Source organism: Anser cygnoides, chromosome 3 (genome assembly GCF_040182565.1).
Source record: "Anser cygnoides isolate HZ-2024a breed goose chromosome 3, Taihu_goose_T2T_genome, whole genome shotgun sequence".
Lineage (NCBI taxonomy): Eukaryota > Metazoa > Chordata > Aves > Anseriformes > Anatidae > Anser > Anser cygnoides.
The window spans coordinates 26,776,689-26,798,515 of NC_089875.1; the positions used below are offsets into that span (position 1 = coordinate 26,776,689).

Below are 21,827 nucleotides of genomic sequence, written 5' to 3' on the forward strand. Positions count from 1 at the left end.
TTTCCCTGTGTCAGTTCATTTTGAGATTTGTTTGCTTTAAAAATACTCTAAAATGTTCTTAAGAACTATTTCCTGGACTTGGCAGCTGCTGTGCTGAAGCTTGCCTTTTTCTGAAGGGTGTTAGGAATTTTCACACGCTTGTTTTGAAAGGTCAGACAAAACCAATATGCTGGTCCCTGGCATAGAGTTGCCCAAGCTCTGTTACTGTAAAAGATACACAGCCTGTACCATGATGTCTTGCTGTTACCTAATGAAAATTCATATTAAGGATTTTTATAAAGTGACACAGCTACATTTGTTTTACCTCAGTGTGCATTATATATTTTTATTTTTCCATCAATGAATATCACTTTAAGTGGATTGGTTTTCTGAAGTCTGATCATATTCTTATTTTTTTAAAACTGTTACTGAAATTGTGCTGTAATTTCACAGGAAAACATAAAGGGCACTTCATGGCATGAGAGCTCCCCAGGAATCCTTTCAAAATTTGTTGGAATTTTTCTGTGTGTGATATACAGTGATTATGAAAGCCTTGACTCTAAAAATATATAAATGTATAGATATGGGTATCGTGGAAGAGATTGTCGAGCCAATGTTTACCTCCTTCCTACCGGAGAAATTGTATATTTCATAGCATCAGTGGTGGTACTATTTAACTATGAGGAGAGAACTCAGCGACACTACCTGGGTCATACAGACTGCGTTAAATGGTTAGTATAAAACATTTGTGTGTGTGTGTGTGTGTCATAATTCAGGAATGTATTTATTTTTAAAATTTTCTCACTGTATCTATGATCTCCTTAGTGTCATCATGATTGTAGTTATTTTCTGTTTCATCAGTCCCTGTAGATATCACTGTAGTAAGTGCCTTACAAATGAATGGTAATATAACAGTCCACATTAGCTTAGGTTTTCTGGTCTAAATATAAAATTCGATACATAGATACTGTAGGATTTCCAGATTAGAGACAGTATAAATTATTCTAAATAGATGTCCCAATAATTAAAAATGGTCATCAGCTTAATTCTAGATCAGGGATTTAAAGGCAATATGGCAAAGGTGTAGACTTAAAGGAGAATTAGAAAACCAAATGTAAGACTAAGCAATAATTGTCTCATTTTTTAAATGGATGCCCCATCCAAGTATTAAGACCATCTGAGATATGAGAGAGACACTTGAAAACAAAACATAAAAACAGGAAAATTGAAGCGAACATCGTTGTTGGTGCAAAGGTTCGTCACTTTACAATGTTAGTCTTAAGAGTAGCGTAGGGCTTTGATTTTAAGGCAAATATAGACTCCTTGCTGTACCTGAATGGAAGAAAGGAGTTGCTCCCTAAACCTCTTTTCTCCTGACTCTGCTTTGATAACTGTAATTGCTTCCTATGGGAGTAATGCTATTAGTCTTGTATTCTTCATGTTCATTCAAGAAACACAACTGAATTGTAAACATTTTGGTGCTCATCACTCTGACTTCTTCAGCTCCCCTCCACTGCTCCCCCTTGCCAGTTTCTTTTTGTTGTTGTTGTTTTTTTCACCTTTGTAATATTACAGAGAAAGCAAATGAGAAGGCTAGTCAAAAAATAAGTAGGAGTAAGAGGACATAGACTTTGAAATTACAGTATCTGTTTTTTCACATGGTCTTCAAAACAAAAGCAGATTTTGACTTACGCTAAGAGTGCACCATACTGGAGATTTTCATTAGTACAATTATATCAGTAACTCATTTCAAGATTCAAGAGGCAGTAAGCCCTGACTCCTGGGTGCACATGCCCTCAGCCATCTTTTCAACCATTTTTGCTCAGGTTCATGCTATCTCTTGATTTGGGCATGAAGTATGCTCTAGTGCTTATAAACATGGCAAATAATAATGTCTTGGAAGTTCAACAGGGGACGTTGTTGTTTTGTTACAGTGGACTCCCAGTATAGTGCAAACCTGAGATTTATTTGTCTGAGCACATGTGAAGGTGGCTCTTCTGGCACTCCTGGTTGCGTGCCTGCAGCCGTTGTAAAAACCTGATCAACCCATCAGGATTTTGCAGTACAATATGCCATGAAATGGTCTGTCAAGGAACGCATTCAAGCTGTCTCATTAAAAGTGGGATCTAGGATCATAAGTGTTTTCCTGGGCTTCTGTTGAAAAACAAACAAAAAAAAAACTTTCAGTTTTCAAGGCCAATGACAGCAAAAGCAAGTCATATTTCTGTCTGTCTTAGTCTTGCAGTTCATCCAGACAAAATTAGAATTGCAACAGGACAGTTAGCTGGAGTGGATAAAGATGGAAGGGTAAGTAATAGAGCTGTCGAGCAGTAGTGTCTTGTCCTGAAAATCAGGAATATTTTGTTTTGTTTTGTTTTTGTGTTTGTGGTTGTTTTTTTTTAATTTCATCATCACCTTCTTTTGTAGTTATTTTTGTAATACATTGCATATACTGAGATATTGTGCTGTTTCTAAGGTAACAGTAGTATCTCTAGCAAAAGATAGTACCATGGAAGCACTCAACCATACATCAAAAAGAGTAGAGGCTCATAGTCTTTTATCTGAGAAACTCATTTTTAATTCTGCAAGCAAATCTGGACCTTGTAATTGATTTATAAGGCCGTATCATTTCTGTCTCATATTTTTCAATAACTTCCCAGAGGAAAGCAAGTCCCCAGTACAGTGGGTCTGTGTACTCCTAAGGCTTCATGGGAAAGGAAACCAACTTTGGGAGTCTGTGGAAGGTGTACCAAGCTGCTCTACAAACTTGCTCAGTTGAGGACAAGCATAGTTAAATGCTCTTGTCCCTGGCTGTTGTTAAACTCTATCACAATTTGAATAATGAGATTATCTTCCTGAATTTACAGATGGAGGGAAAAAAAAAAATCAGACACTCTGAAGTGCAGAAACATGTTAAGTACAACCTTTTCTCAGGTGTTTAACTTAATGTCTTATTTTCCACTGAGCATTTGTTTAATCATGTTACGATTTTTTTTTTTAAATGGTAAATGCTGTCCTTAAGACAATTTAATTCCCACTACATTTATAATTGTTTCACATTTATGCAGCTAACTTGCTTTGGGATAGCGCTTGGATGAAATATTGCCATGGAGGTTTTAATTCGCTGGTTATGGTTAGATGACTCAGTGCACCAGCATTGTTTTTTTGGCGGTTTTTTTTTTTAGTATTATTTTTTGCATACTTTTGTGTTTTGAAAAATAGGGTTTGATCACTTGTTTCAATTGCTGTGTGAGATTTTTAGGTCTGGGGTTTGAAATGCAAGATGACTCTTCTATTTTTGTTCAATGGTTTGAATTGGGCTGAGATTTATTTGCACAGCTACCAAATGCCTTCTTGATGTATGCGGCTTGCACGTGGTGGGCAGAAACCGTCTTGACTCTTGCCTTTTGTGGTTCAAAATACAATCCAGCAGCAGCATCAACAGAGGTCATCTGCATTTCAGTCCACAGTTTGCAGTTTGGGTAGCTTGACATAACTTTAAGCCTGTGTTTGACACTTTTGCCACTGGTGACACCCATTTGTCCTGTTGCTTTTACGCAGCCCTTGCAGCCCCATGTTAGAGTGTGGGACTCGGTGAGCCTGGTGACGCTACAGGTTATTGGCCTGGGGACTTTTGAGCGTGGAGTGGGGTGCCTGGATTTTTCAAAAGCGGTAAGACAGGTGCTGCTACCTGGTGTTTTACCTCAGTTATCCGACCCTGTGTCAACTGGCAAGTCTCTCAACTGAGATTTCTGAATACGATTGCCTACCTGACCTGCTTTGGTACTAAAAGTGTGTCAGTAAAGTTTATGCATACTTTATAAGAACAGCTGACAGCAAGTGAGGTGGAAAAACAGGAAATTGCAGATGTAAAGTTGTGGCAACAAACTAGCACTATATATAAAAAGCAGACACAGAAATACCTTGACTAGAAATTGAAATCTGTGCTGGGTTTGGTGGGGAAGGGGAGCTTTTGTTTATTTAGATGTTAAAAACAAGTTTGTTACTGAGGTTCATGAAGACATTTTAGTGAGTTTTAATGGAAAGGGTAACTTTTCTGCTTGCACAACTGGAGTAGGTTTTTATGCACCAACAGGAAACTTAATAAATAAATAAATAAAAATCTTGTGCCATTTTCATAAGGTATAGTTTATTCAACTCATGCTTCTTAATTTTGCATAGAATAAAAAATAGAAGTCTTGTCACTGAGCCCACAAAATTTATCAGAAGTAGTAGTAGTAAACAGAAATGTGTTGTTTGGCACTGATAAAATTCTAATGTCAAAACTGCTGCTGAGTTTATTTTGTGTAAAAAAACATGTATTTTAATATTTAAGCTACCTTTGCACTTTTGCCAAAACATTAAGACGTATCAGGCCTCTTGAAAACCCACACTGTGATTGTTGCATGTATAGATATTGACTTCCAGGATATAAACTTATTTATAGATAGGGTGTAGCATAAATAAAATGATGTGAGAGAAACACTGTGATTCCTATTGCCGTAGCAAATCAGGAAATTTTTAAACTCAAGTTTCTTTTAAGATGAATAAATGCATGTTCCACCACTTAATAATAAAAATTAAAAATAATAATTAAAAAAAAACATTAAGGAAATCTTTTGAACATTATATTCTAGCTTTTATTAGACTGAAGGTTGAATGTGAAGTATCTAGAACTGTGTTTTTAATCACATAATCCCACTAACCTATGCAAGAACTGCTTATATCACCAATACTGTCTCAAGGGTTTTTTTCCACTTAATTGGAAAGTATGTTTGCATATTGCTGCTCATAATAGTGTTAGTATTTGGGAATAGAAATTTCAGCCACCTCTATTTTCATAATTTGTTAGAGAATGCAGGCTGAACTGCAAGAATGAACTTTAAAATAAATAAGGCCTCTACCAAAACTTTCTACAAATGTCCTTGAAACAACTGGTTTGTGCAAGTATGTGTTGCTGTGAATAAGTATGTTTTTGTTCTAAGAATCTCTGTCTATTCCTTTAATTCTACATAGCTACATTTTCTGTTTTGTTGTAGAATTTTTTAAAATAAGACATTTCAGTTATTTAATACAGAAGATGCCAGCCTTCTTGCTTCTGTAAACATCTTTTTATTCAGAAAGTGTTACCCTCGCTCCAGTTTTACCAACTACGTAATGAAACTGCTTAGCACTTAACGTTCTGTGAGGGGAAAAAAAAAGAGATGTCCTTTCAAAATGTTAGTATTGCAAAGTTGTGTGTATGTGACAGTGACATTTAAGAAAGAAAACCACAAGCAGAACTGTGTGTTCTGGGACCTGAGGAAAAACAAAGTATTTGCAGACTAGAAAAAGGAATAAACACTTATGCTACTAGCACAATAATACAAGAGAAAGAAAGAAAGGAGGAAAAAAAAAAAAAGAGAGAGAGATAGATTTGGGTATCTTTAAAGCTTTCCTAGAATATTTTTTGAAGCATGGTGATATGTGGTGAGATTATGCAAAAATATGTCTTACCTCTAAGAAAAAAGGAAATCCCTTTAAAAGGAGTTGCTAAATTTATATTTGTACTTTTGTGTCTTTTAAATATTACTGCCATGTCCCTTTTCTGAAGGGGGCTTAATAGTTCTTTTTCAGCACCTCATTTCTTTTTCCTTTAGGATTCTGGTACTCATTTGTGCGTAATTGATGACTCTAATGAGCATATGCTCACTGTGTGGGATTGGCAGAAGAAATCAAAAGTAGCAGAAATAAAGGTAAATATTGCAAAAATACCTATTCTAAAGTGCAGATGCTTTCATTCACAAAAATATAATAATTTTGTGAGACACAAACTTGATTTTACATGGAAACAGTTGTGTAATTCTGCTGGGTTGTATAAGGGCACAAAAGAAATGTATTCTTAATTTGTGTTCTGGAAGGGTTTTGAATACTGGAATACTTATAATTAAATTTTACTCTTCCCTAAGGACCAATCCAAATAAAGTAATTCTCTAACATTTTCCTAATTAAAAAAAAAAAAAAAAATCCTGGACACTTTAAGGAGCTGAAGTGATGGTTCAACCTGTAATTGTTAATTTTATATATATATATACACACACTAACACACACATGCTTCTAGACATTCCTTATTTTCATTTTTGTCTGAATCAAATTCCAGACATTGATTCGTGGTATATGTACTTTTGTAGATTGCAGTCTGATCTGCTTTCCAGTTTTCTTTATAAACTTTGAAATTTCTGTTCAGAGAGAGGTGTTCAGAGGTGTTGCAGTCATTTTTGGTGTAAAGTTTATACCACTGAAAACATCCAATCCAGTAATAATTTGCTTTTGAACTCCATGTTTTCTGACACGTTGCTCAACTTTTTACAGTATCAAGCATCTGCTTGATATATATACAGCATCGGATATATGGATGTGGAGCTATTTTTTTAAAAAAATATTTTTTAATCGTGAGTCAGTAATAGAAGACTCTACAAGCATATATGTCTATATGATTACAAATTTGCAATTCCAAATAATAAGATCAGAACTTTTGGACCCATTTTTTCTTAAATCATTTTGACTCATAATAAATATACACTATTCTATAAGTTTTAATGATAATTCTGTGTCAGCTTTTTAAATTTATTTTTTTTCCTTGCTGATATTTATTATGAAACTATTTGCAATATTCCTTATATTTCCTATTTTATTGACATCGTATTTTGACTCTTCAGGGAGTTAGTTCCTTGGCATTTCAGAATCAGCTAAAACCAATTTAGCAAGGACAACTTGCCCTTCAGTTATTCATGTTTAGGACTTGAATTTATACTATCTTAAGCACCTTTGACAACAGCTGGGTTTGTTGTGAGGAGGGAGTTTCCTCCCTTGACCTACTGTGCAAAACAGAAGCCTTTTCTCAGCTGAATTAGGTTAAATTTTTCAGTCCTTAGTTTCCATATGATTTTTGGATGCAGTAGATCAACTCATGTCGAGGAAAATGTGAGTGTGAAGCATAATTCAATGAATACAGCCATCAAGAAAAAATGAAATTTAAGAAGGTTGTTTTCTTAAAGTGAGCCAAAAATGGTAGAGTGGGAAAGGGCCAAGCTTCTGTACTCCTGCAGGTGCTGATTCAACAATACTTAAGTGTACTCCGTGAAAGTGTGTCCTTAAATCACATAGACATAAATGGACATTGATGCATTTACTTAAATGTTTTGTACAATAACTGCCTCCAGGAAATGATCTTCATTGACAGTTTAGTTGAATTTACTTTAGTAGTGAGATAAATGACAGGTTAGCTTGTTTGTAAAATTTATTGGTGAGGGATAAAATATTCACTGATGTGTTAATAATTCAGTAAAAGTACATGCAGCCAGTAAAAATATAAAGGTGGGACTCTGTATTTCAGAGTTTTGATTTGTGTGGGCTTTTTTTTTTCTTCTTTCTTCCTGAGGAGGAAAGAACGTGAGAGGAAGAAAGAACCCGAAGGATTTTTTTATTGAATTTCAGAAAGAGAATGATGGATATAATCCTGGTATGCTAGGATTTTCTGAGTTGCTTCTATCACAGTTTTATTACCCAGAATAACAAATTAGTCTAGTACAGAAACTAAGCAGGGTGTTCAACCCAAAAAAGTCTTTTTAATATTTCATTCACTTCACATGGCCAAAGTCTTAGCTATTACAGAAAGCAAAAGCTTTTGCAATTTAGAATGTGTTTAAAACTGTACTTTTTAATGAAGTTTTATTAGCAATTAAAAAAAAACACCTTATGAATATGGGGAAAAGCAATAGTTAAATGATACGTGCAGTCATTCAGACAGTCAACTTAGCAGGGAACACTTATGGATTTTTGTATACATACAATATCCTGTGTAGTTCCTCCTATCTTTGTTCTGAAACTTGTGATTTTACATGAGTTTCTAGTAAAATTAGAATATGAACATCTGAATAAATATTATTTCTGTTATTTCAGACTACAAATGAAGTTGTTCTTGCTGTGGAATTCCATCCAACTGATGCAAATACCATAATAACGTGTGGCAAATCTCATATATTTTTTTGGACCTGGAGTGGCAATTCATTATCAAGAAAGCAAGGGATATTTGGGGTAAGAATGTCTTGATATGAGGTCAGTTTTAAATCAGTGGAATGATCTGTTCATGCTATCTACAAATTTGCTCTGTTGTCACCTTATACTGTTTGAGCAGAGAGATAAACAAACGACAACCCAAAAAAAAAAAAAAGATTAAATTCTCTTTGTGTTTTCAGAGTTATATGGGAATGGATATGTTATTATAATTACTTAGAATAAAGCAATTATCCCTTTCTTCTGTTTATTTTGTTTCAGAAATATGAAAAACCCAAATTTGTTCAGTGTTTGGCTTTTTTGGGAAATGGTGATGTGCTCACTGGAGACTCAGGTGGGATAATACTTATATGGGGCAAAACTACTGTAGAATCTACTCCAGGAAAAGGACCCAAAGGTAGGATACATTCACAGTTAATTGCATATTAGACTGTCTGTAGAAGACAAACATAAAGAATTGCATTAGAAAAGTAACGGGAAAAAAGACTTGGCTGTGCACGTACACTTCTTATATTAACAACTGGTACTAAATTCCTTCAGGTCTCATGAATTTGGTGACTTAAACACAATCTAGAGTTTATCATTAATTTATGAGACTGTGCCTGAAGTGAATGAAAACTAGTTTAAATGTTTTGCATTTTAAAATTGTGAAGTTAATCAGATTTCCTTTCATCCTGTGACTTGAAAAAGGCTGTGCAGGCTAAATTTGCTTCTTAAGACTTAATGTTGTACTATGCTAGGTCTCAGGAGAATATTGTTAAGAGGACTTGTGCGTGAAGGGAAAATGTAGTTTACATCTATACCAATTATGCAAATAAGAGTATCTAGTTAAGACAGTGCGTAAGTCCTGGCTATAAAATATAGTTTAAAACCCATTTTATTTGCACTTTGAGTTAAGCTTACTCTTTATGGCAAAGGTTTTGTAGAAAAGAAAGAAAAAACTATTTGTTACCAAGCTTATGCAGACCTGGCACAGTTGAGCCCTAAGGTAACTTATAAATTCAAGGATAATTTATTTTACTTGGCAGCTATTTCAAACACACTGGTTTAAATTGGTATGCCAGGAAAACATTCATGTAAAAAGCAAATATTTAAAGGTAAGTCTGTTTTTGTAGGTAGATCTTTTTTTTTTCTTTCAAGCTAACTGCAATGGAAAAGTAATTTAACAAATTGGCTGATGTTTAATTTTGAGATTCTTCTTATGCAAAATAGCCTTTTACTGTATAATCCTAAAAGTTAACAAATAGAACATTTATTACATCAGTGTAACTGAATATGGGATCTTTTCGTTGGTTCATCACATTAGAATTAGTCACAGGACTTATCTCAAACTTTTTCACAAAGTGAGAGCATGCCAACTTGAACTGACTTAAGCTGTAGGCATAGTCAGCTTAATTAAGTTGGCATTTATTTGGGTGGTGTTTAGAGTTTTCCTGTGATTGCTGCTTGTATGTATGCAAATCTTCAAAGCCCCAGAATCTTGCTTTATTAAAACAGTTTTCTACAGCAATTCTTTTCAAATACAGACACAATTGGGATGCAAAAGATTTTCTTATAATACGTTTTGTCATTCAATTTTCCTCTCTGTCATTCTTTCAAGTATTTTCCTCAGGGTCGGCCACTATATTGATAGATGCCAAATGCTGTTTTATTATTTTTAAAGTGAGACAACATCAAGTGTCGATATTAGAATCATGCGTCCTGGAACCTTTCCTTTAAATAATGTACTTTTTCCCCCTTTTTTATCCCCATGAGACTTCAGACAAGTCTTTGAGCTTCTTTTAACAAAATAACTTTAATTCTTTTCTAATGATTGCTTGCTAAATATTTTTCGACACTTAAAGACAGTTTTCCTTGCATCTGAAAAAATTGTGTTCCCTTGGATAGCAGAAAATTTAAAGTATTTTGCAAACAATTGTTCTTGCCTTCACAAGTTTTAGGGCAGTCAATCTCAAAAAAGTTTCTTTTGAAAAAGGGAGGCCTTTTGTTTTATCCCTTTATCCTGTAAGAAAACACTACCACCTTGTGTTTGCAGTACTAATGCAATACTAATAGCCCGAAGTGCAATTGTAATTATTGGTTGTACACTGCTACTTTATTCTTATGCCAAAATGCACAGTTTCTTGTAAACCTCGGGTGAAAAAGCAAGTAGTGTTCTGTATTACTTTTTCTTCATGCATATAGGAGTATATCAGATAAGCAGACAAATCAAAGCTCATGATGGCAGTGTATTTACCCTCTGTCAGATGAGGAATGGAATGCTGCTAACGGGAGGTGGGAAAGACCGAAAGATCATCCTGTGGGATCATGATTTGAATCCCGAAAGGGAAATTGAGGTAAGAAGGCAAGAATGACAAAGAAATTGCATTTTCAAGGTATGATTGAGCCTGGGCTCAATCAATTGAGCCTGAGCCCTCCCCACTCCTTGGAGTATCAGTATTTAGGATGACAGAGTATCTTCTGGTTTCTGTCTTTTAGTTTCTGTCTTTTAAGTGGATGAGGGTGTTTTATAATAAGTGTATCAATTTTCAGCCTTGAAATAAACCCATATGGGGTTTTTCTTTTCTCCTTCCTTAGTTTCTTTTATTCACCCATTTTTTGAGGATTGTCATTAATTTGTTCATGTTTTTCTTAAGTTTGTCTGTCTGGACAGAGGCGATGTTACCAAGATTTTATTTTCATATAGAATTTTTGACATTATATAGAAATACCAGTAGGATATATATGGCTATTCTGCAAAAAATAGTTAGGTTGAGGAACTTCTCTTGACTTTATCTTAAAAACAGGTATTTAGTAAAGATGTATGTCTCTGATTTGGCAGTATGACAGTGATGGGGATGAACTGGAAAAAAATATATATTTTGGAATTGAAAATACTTATTTCGTCCTCACAATAAGATAACCTTTTGAAATAGTGTGTTCTGAAAGAGTTTTTCTAGTAGTAGTTTACTCCACTTGTGTCCATTTCTAGAAACATTTAGATCAAACTTAGCACATAAGTAAAAGAGTTTGTTGCTATCTTGAGTCCAGCATTGACCTTTACAAAGCCTGGCTGAGAGTAAGTCCATGTTGAGTTACCCTGTACAGCTCTTAGGCTTTAGTAACACACTATTCACATCAGTGTCTCTGTTTTCTTTTTTTTAATATGTTACGTTAAACCTAATTTTTTATGTTGAGAAATATTACCAGAGCCCTGGTATATAGCTTTGTGAACAATTATAAAGATTTTCCTATCCTATGTGGCTAATATTAAAGTTAGTGTGTTTTCTAAAGGAAAATCATTTAGAAAAACAAACATGTATGCTGTAAAGTAGAGCACTGTATTAGAATTCAAGCATGCAATAGGCAAACTCAATAAAACTTGGAGTCATTGCTGACATAAGGCATATGAACATTTACTTAAGGTTAATCAGGAAGCATTAAGAAAATCAGGAAGCATTTACTGTGGGCTACAAGATCCTTCTTAATTTTCGCAATGTGTTTTGAAAAGTAAACAGGAACTAAATATATATTATTCCTATCCTTATATGATGAGTTGTAAGAATGTGGAGTACATTTATTTGGTGTGTTTTGTTTAAAAATCCGTGGAACTCGTTTTGTATTTTTTTTCCTACTAATACCTATTAAAATGGCATAATTCTGATTGTTTTGGAGAGAGGTCATGTTGTATATGCCTGTACTGAACAAATAAATGAGGTAAGTTTTGGGTCAAGTCCTGATCTATTGTATGTGTGATTAGATTATTCCTTTGTGCTGTGAGAAGTGCAGTTCTGGTACTGTTATTGTGTGCTATTTATAGACTTCAGAATAAGTGCCTATTAAGATACATGATGTGGCTTTATAAACGTTTCTCTTCCTAGGTTCCTGATCAATATGGAACAATCAGAGCAGTAGCAGAAGGAAAAGCAGATCAATTTTTAGTGGGTACTTCACGAAACTTTGTTTTGCGGGGAACATTTAATGATGGTTTCCTAGTAGAGGTACAGGTGAGTACACTGATTTTTTTTGAATGATTACTCAAAATTGTTAGAGCTTCCCTGATGGTGTGCTAATTTGAGACTCTTTATGTTATTTATTATTAAATCACATACGTGTTCTTTACAGGGTCATACAGATGAACTCTGGGGACTGGCATCGCATCCTTTCAAGGACTTATTTTTAACATGTGCTCAAGATAGGCAAGTTTGTATGTGGAACTCTGTGGACCACACACTGGAATGGACCAGGCTGCTAGATGTATGTCAACCCTTTAACATTAAATATAAAGCTGGAAAATAGGAAAAAGCATTAATTATCTGAAGCGCCCTTGCCCTGTGTCATTGAGAGAAGCAAAAATCCTGAAACTATGGCATTTAAAAGCCATTCAGAAGCTTTGATAAGCTTAACACGGCTCTTCAGATGTTGTATATACTATTATCTGATTATCGTTGTCCAATGCCATTCTAGCAATCCAAGTCAGGATAAAACTCCAAGTCATTTGTACTTGTTACAGTTTAGCTTTTTTTCCCAATTATTCAATCTGTCTGCAGAGGTCATCATGCAGATGTGAAAGATATGGCTTCAGAAGTCCTTCCTTATTGTCATTGTTTCTATCTTATTTTGACTAATTCTGTCCTGTTGTACAAGGAAAAGCATATTTTTACACAGAATTTCAGCTTTTTACTTAGGAGAAGATCGTGTAGTACATCAGTGATATGTTAAAAAAAAAAATCTGTGGATTGTAAGTGTGCTAGCTAAGTAGATTTTCTTTTGTCAATTCATGTTAGGCTTTTAGGGTAGCTTTGGTGTGTAAAGTGGACAGGAAAATAACATGTGCATGCCTCCTTATTTAGGAACCGGGGCACTGCGCTGACTTCCATCCCAGCGGAGCGGTGGTTGCAATAGGAACGCACTCGGGAAGGTAAGGGAAGGTAGCAGCGCATCAGCTGAGTTGTGATGATCAAAAGTTTAAAGGAGAAGTTTTGATACTATGATTCTTGTATATTGGCATGTATATATCTTTTGGTTTTTATTCTTTTGCATAAAGTTAACAAACATGAAAAGTTGGGGGAGAGGGACAGATCTTTCTTATAGGGATGAGATGGGGACAGCTGATGTTTTTCTTTTTTTTTTTTTGTGTGTGTGTGTGCTGGGAGGGTTTCACGAGCACTCCTTTCTGACTTTACCAGGTATCATATATTTTATCGTGTGTGTGTATAACATCAGTTTTTAAGACAGGTACAGTACAGATCTTTCTCCCTTCCAAATCAAACACATATGCAACCTGTTAAATTGACATAGGCAAATGAACAGGCTGTAGTATTCTGCTTTTGTGTAAGAGAGAGGTTAATATGTCACATAGCTCAATAGTACTTGATTACAGCAGTTCATATTCATCCTAAAATCATTGCTTATTTCAAAGCTATCAAAGCACAAGCCAAGTCCTTTAACTCAGGCTTCTTCTAGTGGTAGAAAAAAATTTGTCTCAATTCATTTCCAAACTCTCTCTGGCTTGGTATCGTCTGCCATGAAAGGAGTTCCATGTGATGGATTCTTAGCAAGTATTAACTAAAAGGAAATAAATGAAAAAAAATTATATACATAGCATTAGGAAGGTTGGAGGAGCAGCTAGGAAATTTTTATTCTATTTCTTATTCATATATTAGTAAAATAACATGTAGTACACGTAAGAAAATTTTCTTTTTGTGTTAAATCTGCCCCCTAGAATTCTTTTTTTTATATACATAACAACATGCCTAAAAACCATTTAAGGTTTGGTTTTAAAAACTGCTAAGCATGTGCAATACCCTTTAGCTTTCCTGGAAAAACCTAAATGTTAAATATTTTTCAAGGTGTTTCTTTATCCAAGATGATGATGCAGTCTGCACTAAATACATTACATATAAAATCAGGTTAGATTACATATAAAATCAGGTTAGAACTTAGTGTACCCTCCCAAGAAGAATCTTGCTGAGCTCTTGTACATTTGATTTCCACATTGTGCCTTTCAATATTTTCATCTCTTTCTAATTAGAGCATTAAACTGAGTAAGTGTTTTCTACTTTCATTAAACAGAGCAGCAGATACTGGCATAATAGAACTCGAGACAGGAAAAAAAAAAAAGGTCAAGCCACATTTCTTGGTAGCTACTAGGCATTTTTGAAATTACATCAAAGCACAATCAAGGCATATTGAGTGGTCAGAGCATGCAGTCTGGTGTTTGCTTTTGACAGAGTTTTTTTTTTTTTCCTCTCAGAGGGTTTAACATTACTTTTTCAATTCAGCAGTTTTCAATTTAAATTCTTCTTTTAAAAAGAAAAATTACTCGAGGCAACCCACTTACACTGTATTGGATAAGTTTATGTTGATGGCTCTGTTTTTTTTGTGTGTGTTATTTTTGGTGGTGGTGGTGGTGGCTTTTTTACCAAGTTCTTAGTTCTAAGCAGTTACGTTTTTACTGTTCTGTTTTATTGTGTTCTGAAATTGCATGATTCAATTATAGGTTTGAGACATAAACTGAATTGAAGTGGGGTCTGGTAAGTGCACAAGTGGATGAGAAATAGATCGAGTTGTGAATCTAGATAAACAGAACAGTTTTAGATTTACTGACTAACCGAAGGCTAGTGCTTTCTGCGCCAAATAGCCCAGTCTAAGGGAGGCATTTCCCAGAGGAATGAGGTTGCGTGATAAATTTTGATTACCTCAGGAGAGAAAAGAATCAGGCCTTTAACAAGTCATTTAATAACTTACTTGATTTATAGCCCCAAGCACATAAAGCAAATGTTAAATGAGTCTAATTTGTTTAGGATTCAATAAACTCAAACCTTGGCTGTGTGTGTCATTGCGTCTCTAGTGCTGCTTTGCTTCATGCACAGAGGTCAGTGAGGCAGGGATAAGGAATGGGAGCACTGACAAGGTTGTGTTTGATGACTAAAATTGTGACATCGGAAGAAAACTGAATTTTCTACCTCTTCCCATTCTTGTCTGCAGTTTCATGGCAGTGTGTTTTTATCAGGCTGACACGTCATGTTTCTGGATTGGTTTTCACATACTGCTTCCCATGAAGAGTATTTCAGTATCATTTTGCTTTTTTTGGGCTGTCTGCAAATGATCTGCTGCGGGTTTTGTTCCCGCTTCTTTAAATACCTGCTGCATGTCTGGTCATCGTTTGTCAGTGACTAAGCCTGGTTGGACAGAACTGATATTTTTTGTGGAACCTGCTGTTTGCTGGAAGAGCAGATCTGAAAAAGCAAAATAGGCTGGCAATTGAAAATCCCTCCAGAAAAATGAGTTTTTCAAGGCATTATACAGATAATTTTGCCATGCTGTCAGTGGTATTATTTGATGGGAAGTAGATCTTCCTGTGACTAATGTAGAATATTTTGAGTGCTACTGATATAACTGCTCAAAAGCACAGCAGAAAGAAAAGGCTAGAAAGATTCTTGCAAAAATACTAAAATTATTAAAAAAACTGAAGGGTGGGGAACAATACTAGTATAAGCCAGAGCTCCAAGGAGGTAAATAAGTCAGTAGAGTTACTCAGATTTAAACCAGTTCAGCATCTGTGGCAGTAAGACGAATCCCAAACATGCCAGGGAACAGTCCGACCAACAGATGGGTTGGTTTGTTCATTTGTACATCCAGCACTCTGCTTTTATACCTTACAGGTTCAACATTCATTATTACCTAAAAGTTGTTGAAATTTCAAGTCCTAGTGAAAAAACATATCACTATTTTGGAGTACTGTTTCCCTGGTGATTTCATCAGAAAAATTCTGTATTCACAGATGTAAATTATCAGTAATAAATGTCTGTGTAATGGGTCAGAATTTGCTTTCCAAAAGAGTTGTTTACAGGATTTTTGTTTCTAAATAAATAGTTTATTTTTCAGATAGGTTATTTTAAAAAAGAATAGGAAGACAAGAAACAGATGAAAAAGGTGAAAGTTCAGTTTTGTTTATTTTAACTCACAAGTCAAGTATGTCATTTTCAGTAACAATGGTGAGAAAATCAGTACAAATCAGGAAAAGTAAAAGAGCTGCTATTTTTACAGCAGTATTCAACTGTTTATTTTGTCCAGTCTGCAGATCGAGAGTTAGGAGAGATCTGCCAAGCTTTGCAGATCCCAGCCAGGTGTGGCATTTCCAGGGTTGGCTGCTGTTTGCATTTGGCATACCTTTCATGCTGGGAAGAAGATCCTCCCCCAAAACACACTCTGAAGGTGGACTGCAACTGCGGGAGATAAGGGCATGTGTGCAGTATGCCAGTGAACGGCTGTAGCTGCTAGACTGGAGACAGCTTTCATTGAGATGGGCTTTCTTGCTGGCAATTACAAAATTTGCCACGGCTTTGGGAGAGTTTGGGTGATTGAAGGGAGCATGTCTGATTCTAGATGGTGGAGGAACCAAGAAACAGCTGAACTAGATGTGACCAGCACTTCCTTTCCTAAATTAATATCAAAATCGTCACGGTGCACTGACTGTTTCCACGGTCAGCTAAGACTGTTCTTAGTATCTTTTGTTCAGAATAAACTTTGGAGGAGGACCAGTGTGATGAAATACTTTCTTTTATCGCCCAATGGAATTCTGCGTGCTCTCTTAAGACCCTCAGAAACTCTGTGTTTGATACCACCTCTGTGCTTTCAGTACAGTGTTTTTTTTTGCATGCTTTTCCAAGCTTTGGAATTTCATTTTGCATAAGAAACATGTTCACTGGAGGATTACCTGGCTCAGGTAGCAACCTCAAGAACCTAAAGAGCCAGGCTTAGAGCCAGCATTGACAGGCATGTCCCTGGTGCAGCATCATCACTCTCCTCATTGGACAGTGTGGCATGGGAAGAAGAGGTACCCGTTCACTTTGTGGAAGAAGGCAGCTTTTGGTTATTGCCTTGTTCATAATTAGTTTTTATCACCAGGCACCACAATTACAATGCTCAAAAGAAATAAACAGGCATCATGCTCTTGAGTCTTGCCAGATAGGCAGATTTACCATACAGTGCCAAAGCTTTCTGGTAGAGCAAAAGGTCTTCTACCTCCCGCTCTGCTGTCTATGCACAAAAGGTGTGTTGCCCACCTGGGCTGAAGCAGTAAGGAGTCTCCATGCTGTTTTGGGTGCCGGAAAAAAAAGTTACAATGGGGCAGCAGTGCAGTGGCTGTGGGCCAGCTTCTAGCGTTACTTGAGAAACAGATGCCGACAGTTCAGTGATGCCTTCATGTGAATTCTTCACAGTTCTGTTGTCCCATCAAGATGTAACTCCAGAGCAGTTTTGCTCTCGTGGAGTGATTAATTTTGTCCCAGTGGCAGCAACCTATATGGCATAGGTACGCTTCTCTCTCTTTCTCCATGCCAAACCGTTTTTGTGTTGATTTTTGTTTTTCAATATCCACATGGTTATCAGATGGGTATAAGAGAAATAACGTTTTACTGAAACGCTTGGCAGGGACAAAGAGGCAGAGTTTAAACTGAATGGCAACTTGCAACTTCTAATGCATTCAGCTAACCTGCAAAGCTTTAGTGTATAGATTGGAAGAAATCAAAAGTCTGCATTTTGGAGTACAGCAGAGAAACACTGAGTGTGGTTTCTGCTGCTGTCCATTGAGAACATATGAGCTGTTTTCCACTTGCTCCATCTGTCTTGCATGTAGATTGCTCAACAGTGAGTGCCAGGTGGGGCTGTTTTTTAGTGTGTATGTTATTTATTTTATTTCTTTCATATGTTTCTCTAACCACAAGCTGGGTTTAAGCCATAGGGACCAGGTCACTTTCATATACCAGGCTGCCAGACACTGGGTCAGCACGACCTGGAACCTCATCTCCATCCATAGAAAACACCAATGTGTGCTGCTGCTCCTGGGGGGTTATTTTAGCTATATACATTTCTGCTGTATTAGATAGTCCTAGCTTTTGCAATATGTTTGTTCCCTTGAGTTTACTATTAGGTAGCTGTGTTAGATGGTGGGTGGAATTGGCTGACTCATATCCACAATCTGAGCTTGCTGTTTGCTGCTGGGTACAGAAACCTGGCCATCATGTACTTCAGCAGTACTGAGATACAAAGTCTGAAGCACAGAAATTAAACTCTGGAGACAGCTGTAATGTATTTAGCCATGTTGACATCTTAGGCTTTTGTGACATACATGTCACAGTGTATGTCATACACAGCAGGACAGTGGCCTGGTCCCAGCAGCTTTATATATACACCCCCCTCCCCTTTTTTTTTAAATTAAATTTCATTGCCTTTGTCTTGGTAATATTTGCTGTATTTTTAGGAGTTAGTTTGCAAAAAGCTCTGATTCTGCTGATCTTGCCCAGTTTGCTGTCAGTGGCCATTTCAGTGTACAGACCACTAGGCTTTTGTGAGCATCTATGAGTTTTTCACCTGTGCCTCACAACTAATACTGCAGGATAAAAGTTACTGCTAAATAATAAATAATACCAGTTAGCATAGGTTCTGTGTTTTGAATGAGTATGGAAATGTTTTCCATCCCTTCCTACTGTGTATTTTTGTTTTTTTAACTTTGCTTTATAAAAGTCAAAATATAAGTTTTTTAAATCAAAGCTATTCTTCAAAATGGGGAAGAAGTAGTAGATTCAAAATTCAGCTGTAGCTTTAGGGCTTCAAGATAAGAAGATGCTGTCATGCTAGTTATCTGGTGACACATTTATCATCCAGGAGATATTTTGGTTATTACTACAATGTTCAAGGGAGACAAAAAAATCTGCTGCATTTAAAATCTTTTATATATTTTTAACTGCAACTTGTATTGTGTTGAAAACCAGAAAAGCATTCTATTAAAAACAGATGTTCACTGTGCTGCCCTTAAGGGCTGGCATGAGAAGATGAAGCAAATCAGTGATTATTGCTCTTTTGCTTTCTCTCTTTTTTTTTTTTTTTTTTTCCTCATGGAAGTGATACTCACTGGAATTCTCCTCTCTCCAGGTGGTTTGTTTTGGATGCAGAAACGAGGGATCTGGTTTCAATACACACTGATGGCAATGAGCAGCTCTCAGTGATGCGCTACTCAGTAGGTGGGCAGACTCGTACATTCAGAATAATTGCATGTTTTAGTTTCTGATGAATGAGATGTCTGTTCTGTTAAGCTGTGTTAAACTATTCCCCAGTCACTAGAAAAGACAGAGCTTTGGAAAGACTGATTTATCAGATACTTAATACCTCAATAATAACAATAATAATACCTGAATGCTTGACAGCAGATTTGGTTTTTGTATGCAAAATCTTGGAGTTCTTGTAGTTTCCTCTCTTAGCCTTTCCTTCATGTTGATCTGTGCTGTCATAATACATTAGCTTTGCTCCCAGAAAAATTAAAAGTTCTCAATTAAAATAGTTGGCAGGTTAACAGAAAAGGAAAAGCTGTTAATAACCTGTCTACCCAGATAGTCTGTAAATAGCTTAGAATTTCAGTAATATATTAATAAACTTTGTAGTTAAGTTTTCAAGTTTATTAATACAAGACCATAAAAATAAGTGTAGGTCTGTCTGAAACTCAGAGCTGTTTAAGTACTTGCTATGGGATTACATGGACACCCAGTCAGTACTGGGTCTCCTCTTCAGAGGTGACATGACAGATCCGCAGAGGCTGAATCCTCTCTGTTAAAACTGGATAGAAGAAGAATCTCGTAAATCTGTTTCTTGTTTGCTTTTGGATAACGTGCAGTGTCAGTGAGTAAAATGCTCCTCTGCTGCTGCCACATCTGCTAAACACAGCAATTTATTTCAAAGCACTGTTGTTCATTGACACTATGGTGACTCAAGGCAACTCTCAACCATGTATTTTTTTTTGTTTTAAACTGAGATAATACAGTTTAGAAAACCGCTTATAATATTTGAATGATCCACATATTCTTTACAGCTTATTTAGTGCAGATTTATATGCAATCTGCCCTCTACCATGCCCCCCAAAATCCTGTAGCTCCAGAATAAATACTGTTCTGAGTTTTTTGTAATACAGAAAACGCAAGCCTGCTCGCTATCAACAATTTCCAGAAATCCAGTGCAGTCTGAGGATTTTTACCATGTCCATTGGGCATTTACTTAAAAAGAGCAGAGGTGAAAGAACTTGCCCAAAAAACTTAGCCACAAAGTAGACAGATACTGACTGAAAACCAATATAATGTAAACAGTTACGTGTCATTAAATACAATATGTAAGCAATAGCTTAAATGAGGATATTGGTTTAGTGATAAATCTGAAATCATTAAAATTTGGAAAATAAACATTCTGTTAATTTATATCAAATATTCTGATCTTCTGTTATAGATGGCACCTTACTTGCAGTTGGATCCCATGACAATTTTATTTACCTCTACATAGTAACAGAAAATGGAAGAAAATATAGCAGATACGGAAAATGCACTGTAAGTTTTGGAGCAAATATAATCAGCAGTTATTGCATTTTGATGTTATGCATACACTAAGATGTTAAGCAGTGTAACAAAAAGAAAATGTATCTTGTTAGGTTGATATTTTGCCATTTTTAGTTTTGGTTATACCTTTTATGTCTTTTTCAGCATTTGGTTGATTTTAAACTGCAACCTAATGTGTACTGTGACTGTTGGTTGCCAGGTGAACACTTTTGCATTACATATGAATAATTTCTCAGACTATTAACTGTTCTCTGAAATGGAAAATTAACAGTAAGATGCAGAAGTGTCTTGTATCTGGATGCTGAAAATCTTTCTGGGAAAATATTACACTTGTTTGCAGATATTTTTGCACTACTGATAAAGTACTTTTTGGACCAACATAGCATTAGATGATGGAATTTCATTAGAATATACAATTTTGGAGGTTGCAAATATGTACTGTTTTCAGTTGCAATTTTTATTACAGCATTTGAAATAATACCAATAAATTTCTGGTCTGGGGTAAATAAGTGTGTTTTGCAAATAGTGGAGTTAATTTTAGAGCTCACATTTACATGATGTTGTCTCTTTGCTAAAATGATCTGTTCAAAAAGGACATACATTTTTCATTTTGTTTTTAGTTGTCTAACACCCTGGCCTTAAGTCCAGCTATCTCTCTAGGTTAGAGGGAACGTGAACATGATGAACATCTGAACCTCAGAGGGATTTGTAAATGATATTACAAGAATAGGTTCACATATCAAGTGTGGTATTTTTAAGAATGCATCTCCTGCTGAAAACAGTTTTCATGTGTTTATAATCAATTGCATTCCTTTAGTTTTAAAAATAGGAGAACTTGGTTAATTTGAAAGTGGAGGTGAGGGGACCATAAACCTCATTTGTGATTTGTAATAGATTTTTTCTTCTGAATCTTTGATACAAGATTTGCACCGGAACTTGTCAGGGAGGAAGTGAACAGGCATTAGGAGGTCCTGTAGTGCCATGTGTGGTATCTTTGAGAGATTTCTCATTTTCAGGGCACTTGGCTGAGGATACCCCACACTATCCAATGCTACTTGAGCAGTGGGCATGCTGGGGACTCCTTGATGGCAGAGTTGTGGTATGGGGCAAGCCAGGATGGTGACAGCTGGCTACATCCCAGCACAGCATTTCACTCCATAACTTATTTTTCAACCACGAAAGATAAAATCACTCTAATCTTAAAATATGTAATATCTAGCTTGCTATGCACTTCAGGATCCCTGAATTCTTTGAAGAAGTATGAGGTCATGTATTTCTGTATATCCTATATATTGCATTCAAGAGAGAGCATATTATAATATTGTAAACTGATGCTTGGATCCCTTGCCCCTGTGTTGCAGGACAGTGTTTCAGAGAACAATTAGTTTGCAGATAATAGCACTTTATTAAAACAGTAAATGTGTGAATAAT

The 21,827-nt window shown here is 35.9% G+C and overlaps 1 protein-coding gene across 10 annotated transcripts in view; it reads left to right on the forward strand.

Annotated features, from left to right (window-relative positions):
• Positions 1-21,827, forward strand: part of EML4 (EMAP like 4) — a 157,956-nt gene that overhangs the window by 124,814 nt on the left and 11,315 nt on the right. For all 10 annotated transcript variants that reach the window (XM_048057788.2, XM_013173885.3, XM_066993764.1 and 7 more), the window contains 12 exons: positions 561-710; positions 2,217-2,286; positions 3,541-3,651; positions 5,619-5,714; positions 7,921-8,055; positions 8,296-8,431; positions 10,219-10,370; positions 11,895-12,020; positions 12,139-12,270; positions 12,867-12,934; positions 18,952-19,040; positions 20,290-20,387. In XM_048057788.2, coding sequence (XP_047913745.1) covers positions 561-710; positions 2,217-2,286; positions 3,541-3,651; positions 5,619-5,714; positions 7,921-8,055; positions 8,296-8,431; positions 10,219-10,370; positions 11,895-12,020; positions 12,139-12,270; positions 12,867-12,934; positions 18,952-19,040; positions 20,290-20,387 — 1,363 coding nt within the window. The remainder of the gene's footprint in view (positions 1-560; positions 711-2,216; positions 2,287-3,540; positions 3,652-5,618; positions 5,715-7,920; positions 8,056-8,295; positions 8,432-10,218; positions 10,371-11,894; positions 12,021-12,138; positions 12,271-12,866; positions 12,935-18,951; positions 19,041-20,289; positions 20,388-21,827) is intronic.